At 32.3% G+C, this 25,856-nt stretch overlaps 1 protein-coding gene across 1 annotated transcript; it reads left to right on the top strand.

The window, feature by feature from the left end:
• Nucleotides 1-1,437: 1,437 nt before the first annotated feature.
• Nucleotides 1,438-25,432, top strand: LOC143233246 (uncharacterized). Its single transcript, XM_076469240.1, has 7 exons — nucleotides 1,438-1,462; nucleotides 2,339-2,449; nucleotides 3,576-3,675; nucleotides 22,106-22,273; nucleotides 23,053-23,221; nucleotides 23,494-24,155; nucleotides 25,263-25,432. Exons 2-7 carry the CDS (start codon nucleotides 2,391-2,393, stop codon nucleotides 25,299-25,301), a joined length of 1,197 nt encoding a protein of 398 aa, XP_076325355.1. The 5' UTR covers nucleotides 1,438-1,462; nucleotides 2,339-2,390; the 3' UTR covers nucleotides 25,302-25,432.
• Nucleotides 25,433-25,856: the final 424 nt, after the last annotated feature.

The following is a 25,856-nucleotide window of genomic DNA, read 5'->3' on the forward strand; positions in this document are numbered from 1 at the left end:
CTCGCAAAGACATAATTATGCTGCATACTAACGTTCTGATTTTGATATTTACATCACCACTCTAAGATATTATGTCGTAGTTCTTTAACATGTTCTCATTGTGGTGGCAAAGACCACATTGCCTATGAGTGCAAACTGGAACCTCACTGTGTTAACTGTAATGATTCACACCTCTCTTACTCTCATTCTTGCTCTAAGTGGGTGGAGGTAAAATAGGCGCAATGTTTGAAGACTGTGAACTATATCTTCTACCCAGTGGCTCGGAAGTTATTGTCCCCAACTCCATCTCAGACGTCTGCTGATACACTCCATTCCACTGCTACAGTGGTAGTACAAACAGATTTCTTTGTGCCTCAAATAGAATTGTTATCAAAGCATTTGACAAGTCTGTTGTTGCTCTACATAGTTAAAATAGTTAATGAGTCCATACTTATTCCCATGTCTGTCCCCACCAGTCCTTCCAGTGGTTCTTTAGATCCACGTCCTTTGGCTTCAAGTTCGGGTATTTCCTCAGGTCTATTTTCTTCTTGGTTGGTTGGTTGACGTTTATTAGCGCAAAGCAATTTGGCTATCTTTCCCCAAACAACCGGTAAAAAAGTAAAAATAAAAGTAAAATTATTAAAATATGTAAAAAGGAATTATGATAAAACACAACAAATTCCAATTTTCAAATGAAAACCTTAAATAGAGTTACAAAAGCCAATGGAACTTAAATATTTAAAACACAACTGAGATGGACAGTGTCACTATAGACAATGATATGTTCCAACGTCAAATATAAACCCGTGGTAAATATATGTCTAAAATGGTGTGGTCGCTTACCTATGAGTGTGTAGTGAAGGATTTATTTTGTGTTTGAATTTGATTATCATTTTTATTGAGCCTTCAGTTTGATGTATTATGTCACGAGTTCAGAATTTTGTTTTATCACCATCTTTTTGTAATATCTACTTCCTCACATAAGCAACAAATGTGTTACAGAACAAATCAATATTTGTTTGTGTGCTTTATAATGTTATCAAGATTTCAACTTTTATTATCTTAAGGAACATGAAATTGCTTTTGAAATTATTGGTAAACCTTTGAGAAAATTTGGAAAAATTTCTTATGAAATAAAAACTTCCAATCAGAATAAGCTGTCATAATTAAGACAAAAAGACATTATTGATCAGTATATTTTATATTCACTGGTTACTAAAATATTTCAATAAAACTGCTGAACCTATTATTTTATAAAACAATTTTTTACCAAAATGTGAATGTTAGTATGAGTATTTTATACTGTTACACCATCACTGTTGCAGCACTAAGGATATATCAGAAATGTTAAATACTCAGTTGTTCTGTGTAAGATTAATTGACTTATAATAACATCTGGGATGAATTTAAGATATATATATGTAGTTATGGTAAGCAAGACTGACTAATTGTATCCCATTTTCTTGAATAGTCTTGAGTCAGGGTAATGTAAGTCCTTCATGCAGAATAAGAAGTAATCTATCGTTAATACTTTCATATATAAATATTTTTTATATTGTGGTTTTATCATTTATTTATTTTTCCCTAACTGTGTTATTCTTATAGTGGTACACGTATATACATATATATTTCTTTATATGTATTAGAGTTTTAGTTTGTTTAGAAAACAGTTCACTTTATTTTTTATCAACAGCCTGTGGAGAAACTGCAAAAAATTACTGTAGATGAACATGGTAAGGGGATTAAAATACATTATGATAAAGGTACCACAACCTTGGCTTTCAAATATAAAGGGGGTGTAATGGTTGCAGTGGATTCAAGAGCCACAGGAGGGCAGTATCTTGGGGAGTTGTTTGTGAAACAGATGTATTCTTTATTATGGTTATTTTTACATACAGAATTCAAACTGTTTAATACAAGATATGACCATGATTAAGGATTGGTACATGTGTATGTCATGCTAAAATAATTGCACTACACTATTGCTAATAACTTCAAATTGAACATCGCACACTGTGATCCACGTTATTTTTCAAAAGAAACTTGTGTTTGTCACCATGATACGAGTTTTACTGATTGTTAAATTTATATCTAACTCATTGAACAGTAAATGTATCTATCTCATTGTTATTCTTATATTAAGAGGCTTTAAATGCAATTTTTAGTTTCTTTATCCAACCATACTTGTACAGTAATATTACAGTTTTGAGTGATGGAAGTAACTGACCTGGATCCTCTTAATTAATGCACACAAAAAATTTATTGTAATTAATTAAATGAACTTTTGTTTTTAACTAATCATGTACATTGAATGATACAAGGCTCTTAAAAACTCATTTTTATGAAATGTTTTTAACAGGTCACAGACAGTCAAGAAGATAATTGAGATAAATGACTACCTCTTGGGAACCATGGCAGGAGGTGCAGCAGACTGTGTATATTGGGAAAGGGTTTTGGCCGAACGATGCAGGTAACTTGAAACTGTATAATTAAAAATATTTTTGTTCGTTTTAGCACATGTAGCATGCTATTTTTATTTTAGTAAAAGGAATTAAAATCCAGAAAGAGTTTTGGTGTTTATGTGGTGATTTTTCATGTTTAGGTATTTTTATAGAAAATATATGAATTACATTATCTAACATATGTATTTGACACTTACATTATGGATGAGTATCAGCTAGTTTCGCATTTTCTATCTTTCGTAAAAGTAACCAAGCACATTTATCTAATATGTATGTGTATTGGCTCTCATTCTGATCTATGTACAAACCACACAGTATACTAAGTTTGTAATACTCTATTCAAAACCTTTTTTTCTAAACTCAGGACATATATTTCCTTGGAAATCTATTTTGACAGTTGGGAAAAATTATTCCTTGATTTAATGTTGTCTCCAAAATTTCCAAAAGTGGTACTCATAAAATAAGGTTCATAGCAGACTCTGTTCTTGCCCCAAATATTGATCAGGTTTCATGTTTTGTCTTTCTAACTCCTAGGTAAATACTTAAAAGTGATCAACCAAGAAAAGTTTGATTTGTAAATAGTTGATGGTTTTAATAGTTCATTAACCTGAAATGTTTGGTCATGTCTTAAAGACAAGGAATTAGTTATTTGAAAGCACTTTGGTTTTTGAATGTCTTGAACTCTATTATGTATAAGAAACAAGTCTAATTATAAGGTTTTACTGTATTACAATAATATTTTTATATTTTCATTTTATGGCATATAAACATTTGTGTCTTAGTAAATTTACTGTACTTTTAAATTTATAAATTGGGAAATATCAATAGATCAGATGAAAGTTGTAGTTTTTGTCTGTGTCAGAGAAAAAGCTACAGTTATGAGTGGTAATTTATGGATGTCAGTTTATTGAACACTTGTTTTACTGACACTACTGACTGACCTGCAGCTCTCAGCACCAACTTGGTTTCTAGTGGTTTGTTTAGTTCACTGTGGGATTAAATAATAGTGTTTGTTTAATTTGGTATCATAAAAGCTGTTTTTGTAAACATTACATTTCTACATATTTACAGGATTTATGAACTGAGAAATCGAGAGAATGTTTTTGTAAACATTACATTTCTACATATTTACAGGATTTATGAACTGAGAAATCGAGAGCGTATGTCAGTTGCAGCTGCCTCAAAGTTGTTAGCCAACATTCTGTATAACTACAAAGGAATGGGGTTATCTCTGGTAAGTGTATATACCTGTTTTCTAACTGTGCAATAAGAGTCTTTAGAAATTCAGCTATATTTGTTGATTTGATTATAGAACAAGGACGATATGGACTTCATTGCACAGAAAATCATGTATTATATGTCATGTTATAAATTTTGGAAGAGGTTGTAAATAATAGAAAAGGGATGACCTAGATAACAAATGTCACAGTCTAATACTAGAAAAGATTGAAGATTTTCTAAAGTATCATTAAATAAATCCTCTATTATAAAGTACTATGTTTATTTGATGACCAGTCATATTCATTTAGTCTAATTTAATTTTTAATGTCAAGTTCTTTTAAGATGTCTTCTGTACAAGTCATTGAAGAAGAAGCATCTTGTTCAAAAGAGATAAGAAAAATGAAAATATCACTGTTGTCCTGTGTTTGGTATTGGGTGATAATATTAAGTCTTCCAATATCACTGTTGTCCTGTGTTTGGTATTGGGTGATAATATTAAGTCTTCCAATATCACTGTTGTCCTGTGTTTGGTATTGGGTGATAATATTAAGTCTTCCAATATCACTGTTGTCCTGTGTTTGGTATTGGGTGATAATATTAAGTCTTCCAATATCACTGTTGTCCTGTGTTTGGTATTGGGTGATAATATTAAGTCTTCCAATATCACTGTTGTCCTGTGTTTGGTATTGGGTGATAATATTAAGTCTTCCAATATCACTGTTGTCCTGTGTTTGGTATTGGGTGATAATATTAAGTCTTCCAAATGAAAATATCACTGTTGTCCTGTGTTTGGTATTGGGTGATAATATTAAGTCTTCCAAATGAAAATATCACTGTTGTCCTGTGTTTGGTATTGGGTGATAATATTAAGTCTTCCAAATGAAAATATCACTGTTGTCCTGTGTTTGGTATTGGGTGATAATATTAAGTCTTCCAAATGAAAATATCACTGTTGTCCTGTGTTTGATACTGGGTGATAATATTAAGTCTTCCAAATGAAAATATCACTATTGTCCTGTGTTTGGTATTGGGTGATAATATTAAGTCTTCCAAATGAAAATATCACTGTTGTCCTGTGTTTGGTATTGGGTGATAATATTAAGTCTTCCAAATGAAAATATCACTATTGTCCTGTGTTTGGTATTGGGTGATAATATTAAGTCTTCCAAATGAAAATATCACTGTTGTCCTGTGTTTGGTATTGGGTGATAATATTAAGTCTTCCAATATCACTGTTGTCCTGTGTTTGGTATTGGGTGATAATATTAAGTCTTCCAATATCACTGTTGTCCTGTGTTTGGTATTGGGTGATAATATTAAGTCTTCCAATATCACTGTTGTCCTGTGTTTGGTATTGGGTGATAATATTAAGTCTTCCAATATCACTGTTGTCCTGTGTTTGGTATTGGGTGATAATATTAAGTCTTCCAATATCACTGTTGTCCTGTGTTTGGTATTGGGTGATAATATTAAGTCTTCCAAATGAAAATATCACTATTGTCCTGTGTTTGGTATTGGGTGATAATATTAAGTCTTCCAAATGAAAATATCACTGTTGTCCTGTGTTTGGTATTGGGTGATAATATTAAGTCTTCCAAATTAAAATATCACTGTTGTCCTGTGTTTGGTATTGGGTGATAATATTAAGTCTTCCAAATGAAAATATCACTGTTGTCCTGTGTTTGATACTGGGTGATAATATTAAGTCTTCCAAATGAAAATATCACTATTGTCCTGTGTTTGGTATTGGGTGATAATATTAAGTCTTCCAAATGAAAATATCACTGTTGTCCTGTGTTTGATATTGGGTGATAATATTAAGTCTTCCAAATGAAAATATCACTGTTGTCCTGTGTTTGGTATTGGGTGATAATATTAAGTCTTCCAAATGAAAATATCACTGTTGTCCTGTGTTTGATACTGGGTGATAATATTAAGTCTTCCAAATTAAAATATCACTATTGTCCTGTGTTTGGTATTGGGTGATAATATTAAGTCTTCCAAATGAAAATATCACTGTTGTCCTGTGTTTGATATTGGGTGATAATATTAAGTCTTCCAAATGAAAATATCACTGTTGTCCTGTGTTTGGTATTGGGTGATAATATTAAGTCTTCCAAATGAAAATATCACTGTTGTCCTGTGTTTGGTATTGGGTGATAATATTAAGTCTTCCAAATGAAAATATCACAGTTGTCCTGTGTTTGGTATTGGGTGATAATATTAAGTCTTCCAAATGAAAATATCACTGTTGTCCTGTGTTTGGTATTGGGTGATAATATTAAGTCTTCCAAATGAAAATATCACTGTTGTCCTGTGTTTGGTATTGGGTGATAATATCAAGTCTTCCAAATGAAAATATCACTGTTGTCCTGTGTTTGGTATTGGGTGATAATATTAAGTCTTCCAATTTGTTAATTAACATTATTTTTATTGTGAAAAAGTGTTATTAAAAATGATTATCTTCTTTAAAAATGTACATTTTATTATTAATAGTTTAAAAATGAAGTAGACATTGCACAAATGTTTTTTTTTTTTAAATATTAATCATGTTTTCTTCTTCTTATTACCCCACACAGTTACTTAGTATCTTGTACAAGTATACGTGGATAAAAATTATTGACAAGGCATTTATGTTATCTTTTGTAAAATATTTATCCCTATTTCAATACTTCCCCAAATATTAAATTTTATGGGAACTGTGATGCATTTTCCATAGAAGTAAGATTTAGTTTAGCACAAAGAAGAGATTTACAGACATTGAAATGTCAGAAATTGTGTACTTAAGAATTAATTTTATCACTGAAAGGTTGTAGTAATGACTGCAATCATTGAATTATTTATAAATGTTTATTTCTTTTGTAAATGTGTGTATAATTTAAAACTTTACAAACACAAATAAAACATTCAATTTTATATTAGGGTGTAATTATAAAATAGTTTGCTTTGAGCTACATCTGTTGTAAGGCATTATTTTCATTAACTAACTGAGTAGGATGGCCATGAATGGAAATAAAACAGTGAAATTCCACAGCTAGTTTGTTAAATTACTTTGTGTAGTTCTTGTTCTAATTCTGGTTAAGTACTGAGTAAAAGTACTTTGAAGAGTGTTTGTACTCTAATCCTGATTTTATTGAGATATTAATCATGAGTAATTTCCATTTGTTTCATGTAATAGACATGATTTTACTTTCATATATAAATGGATACATACTATGAATATGAAAACAACCACCTTCATTATAACATAGAAAACAAAGATATATATGTAAAAACGGCTCTTTTGGGTTGAGAAAACGTTTATGTAGAGGTGCAAACAATGGGTTTTCTCATCATCACTGATAGAAAACAAAGTGTAATCCATCAGTATCTTGACACCTTCTATTGTTTTTTAAATGCAATCCAAGAATAAAGTCAAAAATAGGAATATCATGCATAATAGACAACTAAACCTAATCCTTAGGCTAAGTAATAGAAGCATTAAATCATATCTGATAAGTAAGGTATCTATGAAATATGGTCTTTAATTTAGGTCCAGATGTCAGCTCCTTACTAATAATAAAAACTCTAAATTATGACATAATTAAATTTAATATTTTTTTATAATACATATAATCAGAAATTACTTCTGATCAAAGAGAAGTACCTAACAATTAGCATAGATAATATAAAATACCATTCGTACAAGACATACAAAGTTATAAAACAACTGTATAATCTTAAATATTTTGTGAATTCTATCACAATTTTGTAAAAGATACACAAGCTAGTATGTTAAATGATGCCTGAGTTTAACTGTGAAACATAATGAGTGACATGTGGTAGATATACAAGCTAGTCTGTTAAATGATGCCTGATTTTAACTGTGAAACATAATGAGTGACATGTGGTAGATATACAAGCTAGTCTGTTAAATGATGCCTGATTTTAACTGTGAAACATAATGAGTGACATGTGGTAGATATACAAGCTGGATTCAAGTTATGCACTTCTCTGTCTTGATAGTATATCATGTGAAAGAGACTGGGTGGGAGAAAATCAGTGAACAAGACAGCATGGACCTCCATTATCAGTACCAGGATGAAATGTATAGTCCAGAGATGAAATAACTAATTTTATGTGATCTTTCTCTCTCTGTAAGATGAAAAATGTTATTATTCAATAAAAATTCCTTTAAAGTAACCTCTCATTTTTGAAATTTATTTCCAAGCCTAGAAATTCTCAAATTCTTAGCTAACTCCCATCCTGAATTCAGAATTGAAAAGAGCTGATTCTAATGTTGAGCTGAAAATGTTATAAGTATGCAAATTTGACACATGAATGGATCAGTTGTGACCTATTTAGTTATCACATGAACACCAGTTAGCACAACCACAGACATACATAGAGAAAACCGAGAGAATATTTTAGATCATGGAAGAAAACAATTTTGTAGTGCTATTTAGTGTTGAAATAGAGAATGTTACCAATAGAATAGCTTGGCAGTAATTTCAGAAGAAATACATTGACTGTCCTGTTTCATGGTATGATTGTATAACTTCATCAGGAACCTTCTATTTGGTGTCACCATGAAGTGTAGGTACTCTTATATCTAGCAGAGATGTTTTTAATTGTGTCCATTACAGGCATTAGGGCTGGATAGGTGTCTTTTGCAGTTTCTAGACCAAAACATGAACTGTCCATGGACCATTTGGACCTGTGGTTAAATATGTGTTATTAATTGACTCTCTATCCTTAAAACTTGTTATCCTCAACGTCTGATTTTCAGAGAATAACTTGGTTTTGGTTTTTCTCCTCATTCAGTTATGAAAACAGCAAAATTATTCCAATAGGGTGCACTTTAATCCCCCCAAGATTGAGGTTTACTCTGATGCCTATTCCAGAGTTTTCATCTTTTCAATACATTGTCACTCAGAATTTAAGAGAGGACTAAGTACCTCTTCAAAACAGTTAGTGAAAACACTTTTTTACCCCAGTGAGCTTTACCTTAGAAGTCTGATACAAATAGTTTGTTGCCAGTCTGTGAAGAAGTTGTGTTCAAGGCCAGGGTGAGAGTGTAGAAAGTGGTTGAAGTTATTGATTAGATTAACATCTTTACATCAGATACCTAAAATGTTTGCATTTTCTGCCTTTTTAAAAATAACTTTCAAAGTGCTTGACATGTTGCACTGTACATCAGTTCTGAAGATAAATTATCAAAACTTGAAAAATATGAGAGACTTGTGGCTGTAAACATTTTGTATCCTAAGTTCACATGAAAAAGAGCCTTTTCTTAGAAGGTTGCTGAAGCTATGTCTGTTGTTGCTTAGAGAAGATGTTTTATCTGACTGGATCGGTGCAGGACCTAAACAGAATCTGTGGGTCAAAGTATTTTTATTGGAATGTTCCAAAGGTGGGTGTTGTTAGTGGTGTAATATATTGTGTTTTAGTTGTATACCAACCAAGTTTTTTGGCTGAAAACTAGAATATTCAGCTATCAAACTCCTGATAAATTTATTCAAACAGTTTTGAAATAATGCAACATATAAATGACTATAAAATTAAATATGAATTTAAAAACAAAAATGTGTGTATATTATGGAATTGTCCAGTTAATTTCAGGTGAACTCTTGTACTAGAATTGGCCATATCTAATGATTACAACTGCCAGTAATATGTTTCTGTGGAAATAAAAGAATTTTTACTCAAAAACACATCAGTGGTATTACTGTTGTTTTCAATAAGGCTAAATTATGCAGCTGTACTAAATATAGTATTTATTGTTCTTTGTTTTTTATGGGGGTGTGCATATGTGTGAAAATGTCTTTTGCACCATGAATTTTTAAATTTATTCATGCATATAGATTTAATGAGACAGCCGTGAATTGTGACTAAATTACTGTTACTTTAGTTTTACATACTCCTGGATTACTCCCCTTTGGTGTCACAGAGCCCAGTATGTCCAAGTGGTTAGGGCACTTGACTTATAATCTGTGGGCCATGGCTTTGAATTCCAGTCCCACCAAACATGTTTTCCATTACAGCAATTGGTAGTGTTATAATGTGATATCAATCCCACAAGAGTTGGCAATGGGTGATGACAACTACCTGTCTTCTCTCTAGATTTTTATTGCTGAATTAGGGATGGCTGGTGCAAATAGCCTTCACGTAGCTTTGCTCAGACTACCAAATAAACCAAACCTACAGTACCCATATTTCGAATATACTACGTAAATGTCGGCAACAACATTAACCTTTAGTGAGCTTTGTGAAACCTCAAGGTTACATATATGTGTGTGTGTGTGTGTACATGTACACTGCTGGCTAAAATCTTAAGGCCAACGAACATAAAGAAAAATATGTATTTTGCATTGTTAGACTCAACCACTTATTTCAGTGGAGTTTCGAAAGATGAAAATAAGAAAAGGGAGGATAGAAAAACAACTTTTTTAGCATTTAATAGGGAAAATGTGAACACTATGAAATTAGCCTAAATATTAGCTGGTCAAAAGTTTAAGACCATACCAATAAGAAGTCCTAAACAGGGTAGGTAATGCCCAACAAGAGGTCTCAGTAGTGAGTTGCATGGCCGTCATTGCGAATAACTTCAAACATTCGCTTTGGTATGGTTTCGTATCCCTCAGGGTCTTTTAAGAAATTTGCAACATCAGTTTTACTACGCCTAATCTCACCAGCGATGGCACGTTGAGAGAGATCTTGCTTTTGCAGCTCGACAATTCTGCCACGTTCAAACTCTGTCAACTTTTTAGACTTTGCCATGTTTTTACCCAAAGTAACACGGGAAATGTCAGTGGGAGATGTTGACATTGCTAATGCTTGAACACAAATGACTAAATTTCGTTACATGTTTACCGATTAACGCTTCGTTTCAGTACGGTCTTAAACTTTTGACCAGCTAGTATTTAGGCTAATTCCATAATGTTTACATTTTTCCTGTTAAATACTAAAAAAAAATTACGTGTTTTTTTCCTTTTTTTATTTTCATCTTTCGAAGCTATACTCAAATAAGTGATTGAGTCTAACAACGCGAAATTCATATTTTTTTCTTTCTGTTCATTGGCCTTTCGATTTTGGCCAGCAGTGCATGAGTATATATACCCTCTGTTGTACTTTTTTAAAGATGACCAACACTGATGTTGGTAGCACATGCGCTGTGGTAGAAATTATGTTATTGTGTTTTGTGTATAGCAGTCTTCTTCAAGCCTCATTTTGGATGATTTGAGATCCTGTTTTGGATTATATGATGAGAATTCTAACAAATTTAGAAGGCAGTACTGTTCATAAGTATAATCCGTATATTTGTCTTTGATTAATGGATGTGTATATTTTTTACATTATGTTTGCTCTCTTTCTTCAGCGGCCTGGCATGGCCAAGCGCGTAAGGCGTGCGAACTCGTAATCCGAGGGTCGTGCTAAACATGCTCGCCCTCTCATCCGTGGGGGTGTATAATGTGACGGTCAATCTCACTATTCGTTGGTAAAAGAGTAGCCCAAGAGTAGACGGTGGGTGGTGATGACTAGCTGCCTTCCCTCTAGTCTTACACTGCTAAATTAGGGACGGCTAGCACAGATAGCCCTCGAGTAGCTTTGTGCGAAATTCCAAAAAAAAAAAAAACTCTTTCTTCAGTTTAATAGGTAACAAAATTAACATTTAATCATTAATACATTTCCTGTAAAACTTGATATTTTTAGTTGTTACAAATTTTTTTCTAAACAGGAATTCGGTGAATTTGGAAAAACCAAACTCTAATTAATTTACTCATATGCCACTTTGTTATTTATAACTTCCTTTTTGTACACTGGGCTCTAAATTATATTGTTCGTGGTAAACAGTATTAAAATTACAATTATATGGGTTATGAGTCGGAAATAACATTTGATTGACTAAAATACTTGGACAAATAGACCAAACATTTGTTAAAACTTTCAGGAGTATTGACTAAAAATAAAATACTTCTCACTTTATATATGTAAAAACGGCTCGTTTGGGTTAAGAAAATGATTTTACGTAGAGGAGCGAACAACGTTTCGACCTTCGGTCATTAACAGGTTCACTGTAGGTTTTCTCGACATCACTGATTATTTTTCACTTTGTTCTGTGGGTCATATTCATTAAACGAGATAACTATCGCTTTCTTTCCATTTTAGCAGTGATTAAGCTATTTTCAGTGCATATGGGTTTCTGTGTACGTCGCAAAGTGAAACAGCTTTGCTTCAGTGAGGATTAACATGTTGTGGGTTAAGTCGCAATTTAAATATTTGAGTCATAAAAAATTGGGCTGTAGATAAAGCACATGAAGCGGTATGTTGACATAAGTAAATCTTAATCAACTGAAGGTACAGGGTTTTCTGATAAGATCGTTACATTCTTAGGAACCTGAAAAGGGACTATTTTGTGACATTATAACCCAAAGATTACTACAGTTAATTTAGTATGTTAAATATTGACAAAACTAATGGTTTGGTGTTTTTAAATTAGCTACTCAACATTATTCAAATTGTTAACAATTGTTTAATTTCACACACTTGAATAATAAAAGTACTTGATTATCAGTAATTACATTTTAAATACGTTTTAAAATATTTAAAACAATACAGTCTTCCCATAGGAATCGTAATAATTAAAAATTACTGTTGTTAATGTTACGTCATTTTAAATGAACCGTAATATTCACACCACTAATTACATTATAGTTTACCATAAAGAGAGTTTAGCGTATTCGTATTTTTGCATAATAATTTTGATGTTAGAATTTGGTTCTTGAATGGCTTCAAATACTATGATAACGATAGCAGCTAGAGTTAAATATTTATTTTTTAAGCACAGATTTTGATACTGTTTAGGTGCGACTTTTTTCAATATGGAAAATATCTGGTATAGGCGAGTAACGACAGTACGTGCGAAATACAAAAGATTCGGTGGGAGTAATCTAAATAGAGTTTACTGTCACGAAATATTTACTGATACCCTAGCGGTGAATGAGTAAATGTAAAACTATCGCCACAAATGGCGAAAAATAGGGTGTCTGCGCTCTGCCCACCACGGAGAATCGAACCCAGTATTGCAGCATTTTAAGTCTGTAAACTAACCACTCACCCATTCAAGAAAAATTAATTTAAGATCTTCGAATAGGCAATGCTAGTAAAACATATTTAATATACAACGATAAAATCTGGAGTTCGATTCCCCTCCGTAGACTCAGCCTCAGCCAATGGTCTAATGTGGCTCTGCTGTACGAAAACACACACACCTACTATTAGTCACTATAAGCTGTCGTTATATATATATATATATATTTGTAATGACGCAATGTGTTCAAATCTTAATCTCAAACCCAATTCCGCAGTAAAACAAAACAATGGAGTAGGCCAGGAAAAATTAATTACATGTACAGTAGTCAAATCTCTGTACACTGATTTTTTCACCATTCTTTGTTTATGATTAAACTGTCAAATACACACACACACACATGTATATATATTATGATTTTCTATGGTTTGCGTTAAGAAAAGGTACAACGTATAATTTGAAAAAGTGTGAAGAACCTTTTTTTTTGCCAAATAATTTTTAATTCGATTCAATACCGAAGTTCAGTACGGAATTGTTATTATACGTGTCTTTATTAGACCAGTTGAAGGGGAATTCCCTTATTATTAAATGGGGATGTACCTTCGAGTTAACATTAAATATACCACACGTATAGTTAATCCACAGTATTATAACAGTGGCTGCAGTAATTTTAAGGTGAGTATTACTTGTAACCCTAATATAAAGCATGGTTTATCATAAATTTACTTTGAAATTTAATATTCAAAAGTGAATTTATCTGTATTAAAGGCTGATTTTTCGAACATTTTAGTTTATATATGAACAATCTACATGTATTAAGTCTTAAATACTTGTCACTTGACAACAGATATTAACTAGAAATTAATATTTTATTTAATTATTATGGACAAAACTTAAAATAATTTATACGTTATCTCTATGCTTACGAGTCATTTTAAATACGAAAAGGTGTTTGTTAATACTATCAAAATTACATGGTGTATAATTTTTAAGATATTTTTTTACACACAAGGTAGATAGCCCACAGTTAGCCCATAGTGTGTCTTCTTGCTATGGTTTAAATACTAATTTAATAAAGCTTAAGCCGCTAAAAACTTTATGCGTTATGGTTTGATAAACTATTTGTTTACACGCTTACTTCCACGAAAGGTTGAGAGTCATTATATGTGAATGTACATGTACTAAATTATTTATATAGCCTGTCGCTCTTGTGTACATTATATAATAGCAAAATTTACTCAAACATTGTTAGACGTACGTTAACCAATGACCTTTTAAGACCAAGAAACAGACACAAAATTTAAAAAAAATGTGAATTTTAGTTTAAATTATACTGTTCAAAACAAAAGAAACTTTGAACTGTTGGTTCTTGCAAAAGTGATACTCGTGGCTCGCATATGATGTCATATAAACTCGATGACTCCAATATGTGATGAGAAGCGCTAAAAGCCCCACTTACAGCCGAAAAGATTAATTAATTATGTTTTTAAGGTTCACGACATCTGACGTGAGACTATTTAAATCGCACCCAGTAAAACGTGTATATATATATGCTTTATCATAATTATTTTTGTAATTTCAAAATGGCTTGACTATGCAATATTATACAACGGACCAACGTATCTGTGTAATAATTTGTTTATTGGTCAAAAAGCTAAATATGTTTAAATATTGTTATGTTTAAAATTATTCTATTTTTCTTCATCTCCTGTTAAGAACTCTGAAATTTCACGGTCTATTACTAAAAATTCAATTTAAAATATTGCACTAGTAATAAAGAGAACAATTCGCTACAGTGTATTTCAGTCACTATTTATTTGAATGAGTTATAGATGAAGTTTGCCTACGTAAAGCACATTCTGTGTATATTTCATTTGTTTTTCTAATATTCCTGGAAAAGAAACGCTAAAAAATAAATAACAATTGTAATCAGAGAGATGACAGACCTTTGCCCTGTTGCCTCTTTTCAAGCTTGCATGTGTTTATATAGGACAAAGTTTACCTTCGAAAACTTGGAAAATTTTTCTTAGAGCCAGAGTGTTCAACAATGCTGATCATTTTTTGTAGTATGATAAGGAGTCTCTATTTTAATGTGCCCATGAAATTTGGTATAAATCCGGTTATACTTTACAAAGTTATTCATGTAAAACTGCGAAAATGCCCTATCTCCCCATAATATATATAAAAAAACTCTTCACAGTGATCCAGAATCCGGATTTGGATGTGGATCAATGTTGGGGAGGTTTGTCCCATGTGAATCTCCCATCTTGTGCAATATTTTCGTGTAAGTCATTCAATTAGTCTTTCAAAACACACACGGACCCAATTGCATGCTTACCCCATTCTGGGGAAGAGGATAATAAAAAGAGAGAACGGAGAATTGATTTCACAGATACTCAATTACACAGTATACATCTTAAGAAACTGAACACCAAGTTGTTATTTCACTGGAACTTTTTGTGGACTTCGTCCGCCCTTGAACTTCTCCAATGGATTATAGTTCTCTAGAATTAACCTTTTCTAAAACACAACATATAAAGATAGTTTTTAAAACGCTGTCAGTTTTTTAGCACTTTAGCTTAGCTTTTCAGTTTAACGATTTAAGATATTACTGAGTAAAAAAATATTCTTATTAATGGTGGTGTTTTGTTTCGCAGGTTTCCATTTGTAGCACTCAGATTTTATCATGTTTTATCATAGAAAAATAAAAGTCTAAATATTGTCTTGAAGTTCCAGTGAGATATAACAATACAAATTTACCATTAAATGTAGTTTGCTAACACTTGGTATTCAAGTTATATCACCTGCCAGGTACTGACTGAATAGTTTTGATAAGAATGACAATCAACATTAATAAATTTTGTGGTTAAGATGCCTTGCACGCATATACATCGGTGAGACAGCAGTAAGTTTAAGAACTTCGAACGGAACAATCCGGGTTCCAATTCCCCGCGGTGAACACAGTGGTTAGCACTTAAGTTTTTTTTCCTATGAATAATAATAAAAAGTGAAAAATAATTTTCATCTGGAATAGAACTGGAAATCCGTCATATTTGATGTTGTGAGCAGCTATTATTTTTAACTTCTTTTCAGTTTGAAACTTATAGCATCTCGACGAATTCGATTAAGTTTATACTCTCGTAACTTGTAACTGCTCAAATAAATGAGGTATTAACTTAAGAATTAATAACCTCTTCAAAAGCATTAAATAATAGTTATTTCATACAGTGTAACAATTTGATTTAAGGCTGTCTCAAAAATGATTAAGAACTATTAAATTATTAACCATCTATTGCACAAATTATGAGAATAGGATGGAAAATGTAGTTTTGTAAATTTCTGACTTAAAGAATTCTATGTTACACACACAAATAGTATTGTGAAATATATTTAAGAAAATTATAAATGAATGTACTATCTGGAAGTAACTCTGTTCAAACTTGGAACCAACGAGTATGATTCCATAAGTTATTTAAACTGTTTTCTGGAGGTAGGAGCATTCAGTTACAGAATTGAAACATTTGTACATGTATTAAGCAAAAACGATAACTTTGTAAACTGCACGTTACAAAGTGCGGTATAGAGGATAATGGTAAACCAGATAAAGACTGTTAAATATAAAAATATAACAGCTTTTTTCAGAAGGGTGTGGACTTGCGAATAAGGTAAACGTTTTCGCATTGTATAAAACAATTAAATTACAGTCCTTTTTACAATGGTATTTAAATGAATTTATGAAAAAAGTCAACAAGTGTATGTAATATGTCTGGGTTCATTAATTACCATATCACTTTTTATATTGTTGTAATATACAATGGTTAAACGTAGTGCAGGAAGTAAGCGTTCACAGTTTGTTAGATGTGATGGATGCACTTAGATGGGTTTATTTGGGAACTCGGGTCTGACATGTACTTTTAAAAAGCTAGTAATAAAGATGTACAATTTTTATGTAAAGTTTGTAGGTCAGAGGTTGTACTAATTAAAGTAGGATCAGTAGATAAATATAAATGTAGACAATGGGAAATGGTAGCAGGATTTCAGTTGGATGTTAAGCTTTTACAAACAAGGGATACGTCAGCTAACATTAACTTTCAGGAAGTTAAAAACAGTATTATTAGAATAAAAAGTAGTTAATTTACTTATTACGAGTTTTTTATTCTGAGGAGCAGCTTTCAGCCCTTGGGTTTTGTAGATGAGGAATTATTGGAGGGAAGGAAAACAGAAGGTTGTGGATGTTGAGGTAGTTTAAAGATGATTCATTGGCTAGGTGTATGGATAGAATAGTCTGTAGGGTAAATAAGGATGAAAGTATCAGATTGTGCTAATCAGGGGCACAAATGGAAAATATAACTGACACAGAAAGGGATATAATAAAGGGGACTGGCAGAGATGCAGTTTTTGTTGTGCATGTGGGGGCAGATGATGAAGGGGATATGAGCTGGCTTGTTTTTAAATACTGTTAATTCACCTTTAAGGGAAGTAATAGGCATAATTGTTACTATTGTAATGTTAGAAGAATAAGAAATAAAACATTACTTTAGAGCACTTCTAGGAAGGGAGGATTTTGATACAATTGGAATAACTGAAACATTGTTAAACGTAAATGATTTGATGACAGAAATGTCTTTGAAATACAGGGGAATAGACTATTTAATAGAGACAGAGGGGGGAGAAATGGCGTTATACGTAAAATACAAGTTAGATTCAGTTGAAGTTGAGGGTATCAAAGATAATAGCAAGGAGACTGAACCATATGAATTTCTGTTGGGGATATTAAGGATTGAAGTTGGAATTTGTTATGTACCTCGACATGAGAAAATGTAAATTGAGCTCTTAATGAAATAACACTATGTAACACAAATTTTGGTCCTAGATAGTATGTGTTATTTCTTAATTGCTTGTGTTGTAAAAGTACAGACGATGGTCGTTATTCCCTTCAAATTGGATAATGAAATTTAGAAATTAATCTATTTTATATGTAAAAGCAGACAAATTTGCACATTGTCATTTACATAAGGTCTGAATAAAACAACGTATGAATCAAGATTTACATGTATTTATACTAAAATTATACAAAAACTGTTTAGAAGTGAGTAGTTTTTCGAGATTTGCGACTGTAATGTAAATTACTTTCACGTATCCGCTCCCAAATATAGTCACCTATCATGTTTTCCTTATACGCTTCTTGGTAGCGGCGTTCAAAGTCCAGCACATCTTGAAGGAAGCACTCGCCTTGCTCTTCTGAGTATGCTCCCATGTTCTCCTTGAATTTACCAAGATGAGCGTCAAGGATATGAACTTTCAGGGACATCCTGCAGCCCATTTTGCTCTAGTTCTTTCGGCTTTGTGATTGCCCAAGAAGCCCCGAACCACTGCGACAAAGCTACCCCAAACTTTTTTGTCTTCCAACTGAGCTTCTTGGGGAATTATGTGCACTCCAGGATCTTCTTTATTCCTGGTCTAACGAAGACATCAGCTTTGATCTTTGCCTCAGACAGCCTAGGGAAGATGTCTCGAAGGTACTTGAAGGCTGCAGACAAATTGAGCTGTGACAAATTGTTTCATAAGACCCAATTGTATGTGCAGTGATGGAAACAACACCTTCTGGATGTCCAATAGTGGCTCACACTTGATGCCTCCACACAGAGAACTCGATCCGTTGTGGTCAGTGCTTCCTGTTGTAGTGCGCTGCGGTATCCTTGCTGTCCCAAAGGCAAAGATAACAGGGAAACTTGGTAAAGCCTCCTTGGAGACCCATCAGGAATGCCACCATTTTTAAGTCTCCAACCACCTCCCACCCATATTCATTATACTTCAAGGCTTCTAGCAAGGTCTTGACACTGTTGTATTTCTCTTTGAGGTGCACTGAATGAGCCAGAGGAAGAGACGAATACTTATTCTCGTTATGGAGAAGCACAGCTTTGAGGCTGCTACAACATTCTAGAAAGTTCTTGAAAATTCTTGTAAGTTCAAAAAAATTCTCTATCAGTTACTCAGAACTGAATCTACCTGGAATGTTCTGGAAAATAGGTAAATTTGAAATTTTTATTACCTTGGCAAAGTTTGAAGAAAAAATAGTTTTTTTTCCCATTTACTTTAGGCATAAGCAATTGGGAAATAACACTTTCTGCCCAGGAACGATAAAAAGTGAAAATTTTGTTACATAGTGTTATAATTAGGGTAATTTTAATTCGGTCGTATAGGTTGGGAAATTCTAGAGTCAAGCCATGAGGAAGAAAGGTTTTGAAACTTTTCAAGATGGCTATCTTTACCAATTAGTCAAGGAACCAACTAGAAACAATGTTATTCTAGATATATTTTTAACTTCGAATATTCAAATGAATAAGAAGTTGAAAATTTGGGAACATCTGTATGTAAGTGATCATTGCTGTATTAGATTTGTTGTTTTGCTGCATATTAAGATAAGATATAATGATATTTCGATTATTAATTTCAAAAAGGCAAATTTTGAAGGGATGCGATAAGAGTTATTTGTTGTGAATTGGGCAGCTGAGCTATTTGGGGAGATTAATCAAATATGAAAAATTTATAAATATTCAAGATAAACCATATTCTTTATAAAAAGAAGAGGGTGGATACAAATAAAAATATCTTGGTAAGTTCATAAATGGTGTAATAGATAAAATTAAATAAAAGCTTCACAAATTTAAGAAATTTAAATTGGCTGGTATAACGGTAGACAGTAGTGGATTTAAGGTTGTGAGGGTTCAGGAGCCAATAATTGGTGAACAGGAAATTAGGTCATCAGAAATGATGTATGAAAAGAGGTTGGATGAAAATGTAAAAAAAAATAATTTAAAGGATTTCTTTAAATACATTATGGGTAAACAGAATGTTAGAATGGGGATAGGTCCCTGCTGGGATAAAGGAAGGGTAGTATCTGATGATTATGAGATGACAAGGTTATTAAATTCTGCTTTTTTCAGTTTTTAATAAAGAATATTTAAGCAGTATTCCATATCTTGAACAACTGATGGATGAAAACAAGATCTATTTATACGACTGCATTAATTCTTAGCTGGTTAAAATAAAATTGGGAAGTTTAAAAAACAGTAAGACTCCTGGCTCAGATAATATTTCCACAATGGTTTAAAAGGAGGTTAAATATTGGATATGTGAACCATTCACTACTATGTTTCGAAGTCTTTGAATAGTATAAGATGAATAGAAGTTTGGCAATGTCACTCTTTGTTTTAAGAGTGGTGATTAAAACTGTCAATGTAATTATAGACCCATTAGACTTGCATCAGTTGTGCAAAAATTTTTAGAAAAATCTGTTAAAAGATGGTTTGCATTTCACAAAGTTTAAAATTTTACTGGATAGTTAACATGGTTTCACTAAGGGAAAGTTTTATCTTATAAATGTTTTGACATTCTTTGAAAAGGTTACTGCTTATGTAGATGAGGATAATGGCGTAGATTTGGTGTGTCTGAATATTTTCAAAGAATGTTACACGGTGCCATTTAAAATAAAATGCTTGTAAAACAATTATCTCTGTAGGTGTGGTGGATAAGTAAACAAATTAACTAGAAGGTGGAAGAAAGAAGAGGGTTGTTAAAAATGTAATTGAGTCAAACTATATTAATGTCATAAGTTTGGTACCTCAAAGCTCAGTTTTATGAGCTTAGCTCTTTTTGATTTACATCAATGATATATGAGAGATGAAGGAATCATCAATAAATTGCATAAATTTTCTGATGGTACCAAGGTCTTGCATATTGCAAGCTGTGAAGAGAATTATGCTGATTTACAAAAGGCTTTAGATCATTTAATGAACTGGCCGAATAAATGTTAGATAAGTTTTAATTATAGTAAATGCAAGACAATGCATGTCAGTTATGATATTTTAAATTAGAAGTATATTTTGGGTGAGAATGACTTTAACAGTGTCATGAAAGAAAGGGATATTGGTGCAATGGGTGATCAACCTGTCATGTGTTATCCAAGCAGTGTGCTGTTGTTAATGGTAGGACAAATATGATTTTCGGTTGTATCTATAGAAATGTTGAATACAAGTGTAAATATGTTATAATTTCATTGTAAAGGTTAGGCCACTTTTGAAGTATTGTGTTCACTCTTGCACTCCTCACCTTGGGAAGGATATTGAATTGTTGGAAAAGGTTCAGAGGAAGGTTACTAGAATGAAACCTGAGATGGAGGGGTTGTCATATGAGGAAAGGTTGAGATTTCTTAATTTGTCTTCTATTGATAAAAGAAGAGCTAGAGAAGATTTGATTGAGGTGTTCAAAATTGTAAAGGGAATTGGAAGTGTTGATGCAACATCTTTCTCATACTTAACAATGAGAATACTAGGAGTAGGTGACATAAATATATATTTTGGCAGTGTAGGAGTCATCTTCTATTTTTACTTTTTCTCATATGATAATGGGTTGCCTTCAGATGTTGTGGAGGTAATAAATGCAAGTTAGCTTAAGAGAAAGCTTGATAACTACACGAATGATAAAGACTGACTTTAAGATTTTAAATTTACTTATTAATAATTTTAGTTTGGTGTAAAGGATGAAACAGCTGAGATGGACCAACAGGTTCCTTGTTGTCACAAAACAATTTGTTAACATGTTCTGTCGTTACTTTTATTATTTTGGATTATATGACAAAATAAGTCTTGTTCATACAAGTATAACAAATTAATTCATTTCTTCAGTATGTGAGTAACATTTGTTACAGGTTACATTTACTTGTAAGCTTATTTTTGTAAATTAACTTTCTAATATAAACACCGAAACTAATGTAGGTTTAGTTTGAGATACATTTCAATAGAAAGTCCAAGAATAAAGGTAATTACGCCAAACTTATTAGACTTAGATCGATAAATGAACAAACCAACTTTCAGTATTACTAGCTATTGGAATAGATGCATTAATTCACACTTTAAAGACTCTTCTGACACTGAACTTCAACTTAGTTTCCAAATTTTTGTAGGATTTTTGAAATGAAAGAATACATAATCTGCTACAAGAACTTATAGTTCAGGTTTCCAATGCTCATTACTTTAATTTTATGTACAATCATTAATATTCATATGGTAGTTTCATAATCTCGAAAAAAATTACAAACACACAATGGAATAATTTGTTAATAAAAAAAAAACAAGAAAAACATATTACCAAAATATTAGAGCAGCGTATAAGAGTCCTTAAATAATAACAATTAATTAAATATTGCACATATAGGAACTATAAAAATATTCAAAAAAGTTGTGGATTGCATTTAAGAATTTGTGTTCTTCTGACAAGATAAAATGTTAATTTAGGGCTTTACTTTTAATGAGAAATTTAACATTGTATTCGTGTCGATAAGTGACTTCCTGAATTTATTTTGTTTATTTAGATGAGTAAAGATGACCTTTTATTTCAAGACTTTTTATTGTCTTGCTTGGAAAACGCATGTTTTCCAAATCTGTTGTTCTGGGAGAACCGCAATGAGGGTCTTTTTGGAATTAAATGGATCAATATGAAGTCGAGATTGTTCACGGAAGATGATTTTATGTTGTTCATTGTAAGTTTATTTGACCATAAAGAAATACACATGTTTTTAAAACAAGGTAGTTTTTGTTTTTTATAAAAAAAATACTAGTTGTATCTAAAAGGTACAGTAAATAACTTTTATGTTTTCCGTCAGACAAATTATCCAGCTCTATATATTGAAACATTTTGTCAGATTTTGAATTCTCTTTGAAATATTTTGACAAATGTGATCGTTTTTCCTTTTTTAAGTTTAATTCCATAGAGGTTTTAATTTGCTTAGAATTATAAGAGTCGCTACTGACCTTGTTGACTTCTATTGACTGTCTGTAGTCTATCAGTACGAGATAAAGGACATTTGTGCATAAATAGGCTTTTGTATAGCTTAATGCGAAATTATCAAAACAAACTAGTTTTAATCACGAGCAATTCCGTTATTATTGAAATGTCTGCTTTCTGATACACACTTTCGTTCTGAATAAATATAAGCTACTCTTGTTAATTCCAACACAACTGTAAATTTCTTTAAAAAATATCCCCTTTAGATGAGGTCCCAAATGGTTAATTAGAAGCTTGAATGTTTTAACCTCCCAAAATAAATTTCAATCTTCGTACAGTGTAGATGATTTATCATAAGTCTTTTGGATTAATAAACTTCTAATGTGATAAGACCGATCAGATGCACTAATGTGTATGCTATATTTTAATTGGTCTGAGATTACATGTTTGTTTTGTCACTATCTACATTAACCTTTATAATAAATGACCATGTATTACTGGATTCATTTTAGGATAATTTGTGTGTATATTTAGGAATGGGACAAAAAGAAAGGTCATTATGACATCAAAAATCCAAAATATTTAACTGACGGAAAGGCTCGATTCCGAAGTAATCTTTACAAGATGGTAGCTAATAAAAATCTGAAAGTAGAGAAAAACGTGAACACCACCACTACAGAATGTCGTTTTTACAGAATTATTGGTAAATCTTTCTTGAATATTTTTGTATACAAGCTTTATTTCGTATTTATATTCATGTTTACGAAATTTTCAACATCTTAAAATATTCAGGTTTTTTAATAGCAGAATAAACTGTTTTCTGTTTTCTGAAATGTTACTAATACTTCCAGGCTATTTATTTTATGTACTTTGCAATATATTAATGGTAGTATTGTGTAAAATATTTAAATAAATTATTTTGTATTTTTTGCTTCATTATTCTATAGATGTGTGCTTTAAACCCTTTCTTTGTAGATCCAGACCTGTTATATTCCAAGCCGTTACAACGTTCAGTTTCTATCAGTAGCACTACTGTTGCAGACCAGAACTCAACCAGCAAAATTATTACAGAACAAGAGAACGTTTTAGTAACTTCTCCAAATCAAGAAATAAGTGTCTCATCAGACAGTGTTTTCATAATAATTGCACAAGAAAGTGCTGTGAACACTATGTCCGCAGAATCTCATGCTGGCATTTCGGAAGAGTCCATGCCACAATACAAAATGGGCACTGAGAAGGATTCACAGAATAAAAACACGATTTCTAAAGAAGTGAGAAATTTTGAACAAGCGCAAGCCATCGTCATGGACTATCAGTTTCTAAACCAAGATTATGGACTGGGAAATGGCATGTTTGAAAGAAAATACACCACGCAAAGCGGAGACTGTGAAGAATTAGGTTTACCATACGACACTATGAATTATATGGAAAAACACCTTGTAAGTTATCTAAGTAACACCAACATTCTGGACCATTCTGAAGTAGAAAACAGGCTAGTACCAGAGAACCAACTGGATTTCAATGTTTTAGGTTCTGATAACGAGTTGCCGTACATAAAGCAGCAAACTGCATATTCTGAACCAGAAAATATTGACAATGATAATTTGAGGGGAATAGATTTTTCAGAAGATTTTCAGGTGCGTCCTCTTGTTTTTTAATTTTCTAGCGACGCGTAATATTAATTTTATTTATTGTGCTTCAAAGCTAACTTTTTTATTGTAATATCGTTTTTGCCTGTAATTTGTTTATGATAAACAGAAAGAAATATTATTATATACGCAGTACTTTCTTATGCTCTGCTATGACAGCCCTCTGTTGACCAAAAGATAAAACGATCCTGAGGGTTTGTAAGGTATATTTTGAGGTTGTATGGCGCAGATAGCTAGTTTAGCTTTGAACAAATCAGCCAAACTGTAAGGTAACGCTTTCAAAAAGAAATTCACATAATAATAACCAGCCTTTTATTTCTTGCCATTCCAACGATATGGCGATAATTCTGAATGTTTATAACAGAAAAAAAAACAACTGGGTTTTGAGGACAACTCACTGTGTAGAAACAAACTAACATTTTCTTCTTTTTTTTTCAGAATCCAGAATACCATTTTTGCGTAGATACCCATCTTATGCATGGCTATCTAATATATCATACATATTTATAAATAGTTGTTATTGATTTTAAACCTGTACTAGTACTGTGTGTTTTTCTAAAAACAAGGCCACATCGGTCTATCTACTGTTTCCACCGAAGGGGTCGAACCCCTGATTTTAGCGTGGCAAATCATTGTCTTACCACTGTCCCAGCGACGGACGCACGTGTACTCTAATTATATTTTGATGAAAAAACAGTTCCTGGTCTCAGATTGCATTTTGTTACCAAGTAGAGTTCGTAAAGTCAACAAAGATATATTTTTGAATGAATATACAATAATAAAGTATAAAAACACAACAAAGTTTTACTTGTTTGAAGTTGTTAACAAAGCTAAACAATTAGGTGTCTGTTCTATGACTACCATGGATATTGAAAATTGCTTTTAGCCATTTTAAGCCTTCAGACTTACTGCTGTGCCACTAAAGGGCAACAAAGCAACAATACATATTTTAATTAATACTATTATCTGCATTTTTAAATTGCTTTACGGTTACAAAAGCTGTGCTGTGTTACAAAAAAAAGAAAAGCTAGTAAAGTATATCACACAGTATGTTTAGATCTTACTCGTAATACGGTTTCCTTTTTTGTTCAACAGGAGCTCATGGAAATAATCGATAAGGAACTGGATGAATAGAGCCTGATGCAGCTGTACATAGTATGTTGCTTGTAATGGACTAGAATAATTACGTTTTTATTTTGATTTATTTGAAACGGAGTTGGAAGCAAAACGTATGAAAGATTTTATATAATAAATAATAATAATTTAAATGATTTTATCTCTATTTGCTTAAGAATTTACTTTATCCAAACATAACTGTGTGGGTTAAACTAAAGTGTGCAGTAATCACAAATTTGCCGACACGGACGAACGCTTTGCATAAAACGTGTGGACCAATGGACGCGTTTTCTTAGTTTGTTGTGTTTGAATTTCGCGCAAAGTTACACGAAGACTATCTGCGCTAGCCGTCCCTAATTTAGCAGTATAAGACTAGATGGAAGGCAGCTTGTCATCACTACCCACCGCCTACTCTTGGGATAGCCTTTTACCAACGAATAGTGGCACTGACCGGAGGTATATAACGTCCTCACGGATATAATGGCGAGAATATTTGGTGGGAGGGGATTCGAACCTGCGATCCTCAGATTACGAATCGAGTGCCCTAAACACCTGGCTACGTCTGGCCGTTTT

This window comes from Tachypleus tridentatus, chromosome 12 (assembly GCF_004210375.1).
Source record: "Tachypleus tridentatus isolate NWPU-2018 chromosome 12, ASM421037v1, whole genome shotgun sequence".
In the NCBI taxonomy this organism is placed as follows: domain Eukaryota; kingdom Metazoa; phylum Arthropoda; class Merostomata; order Xiphosura; family Limulidae; genus Tachypleus; species Tachypleus tridentatus.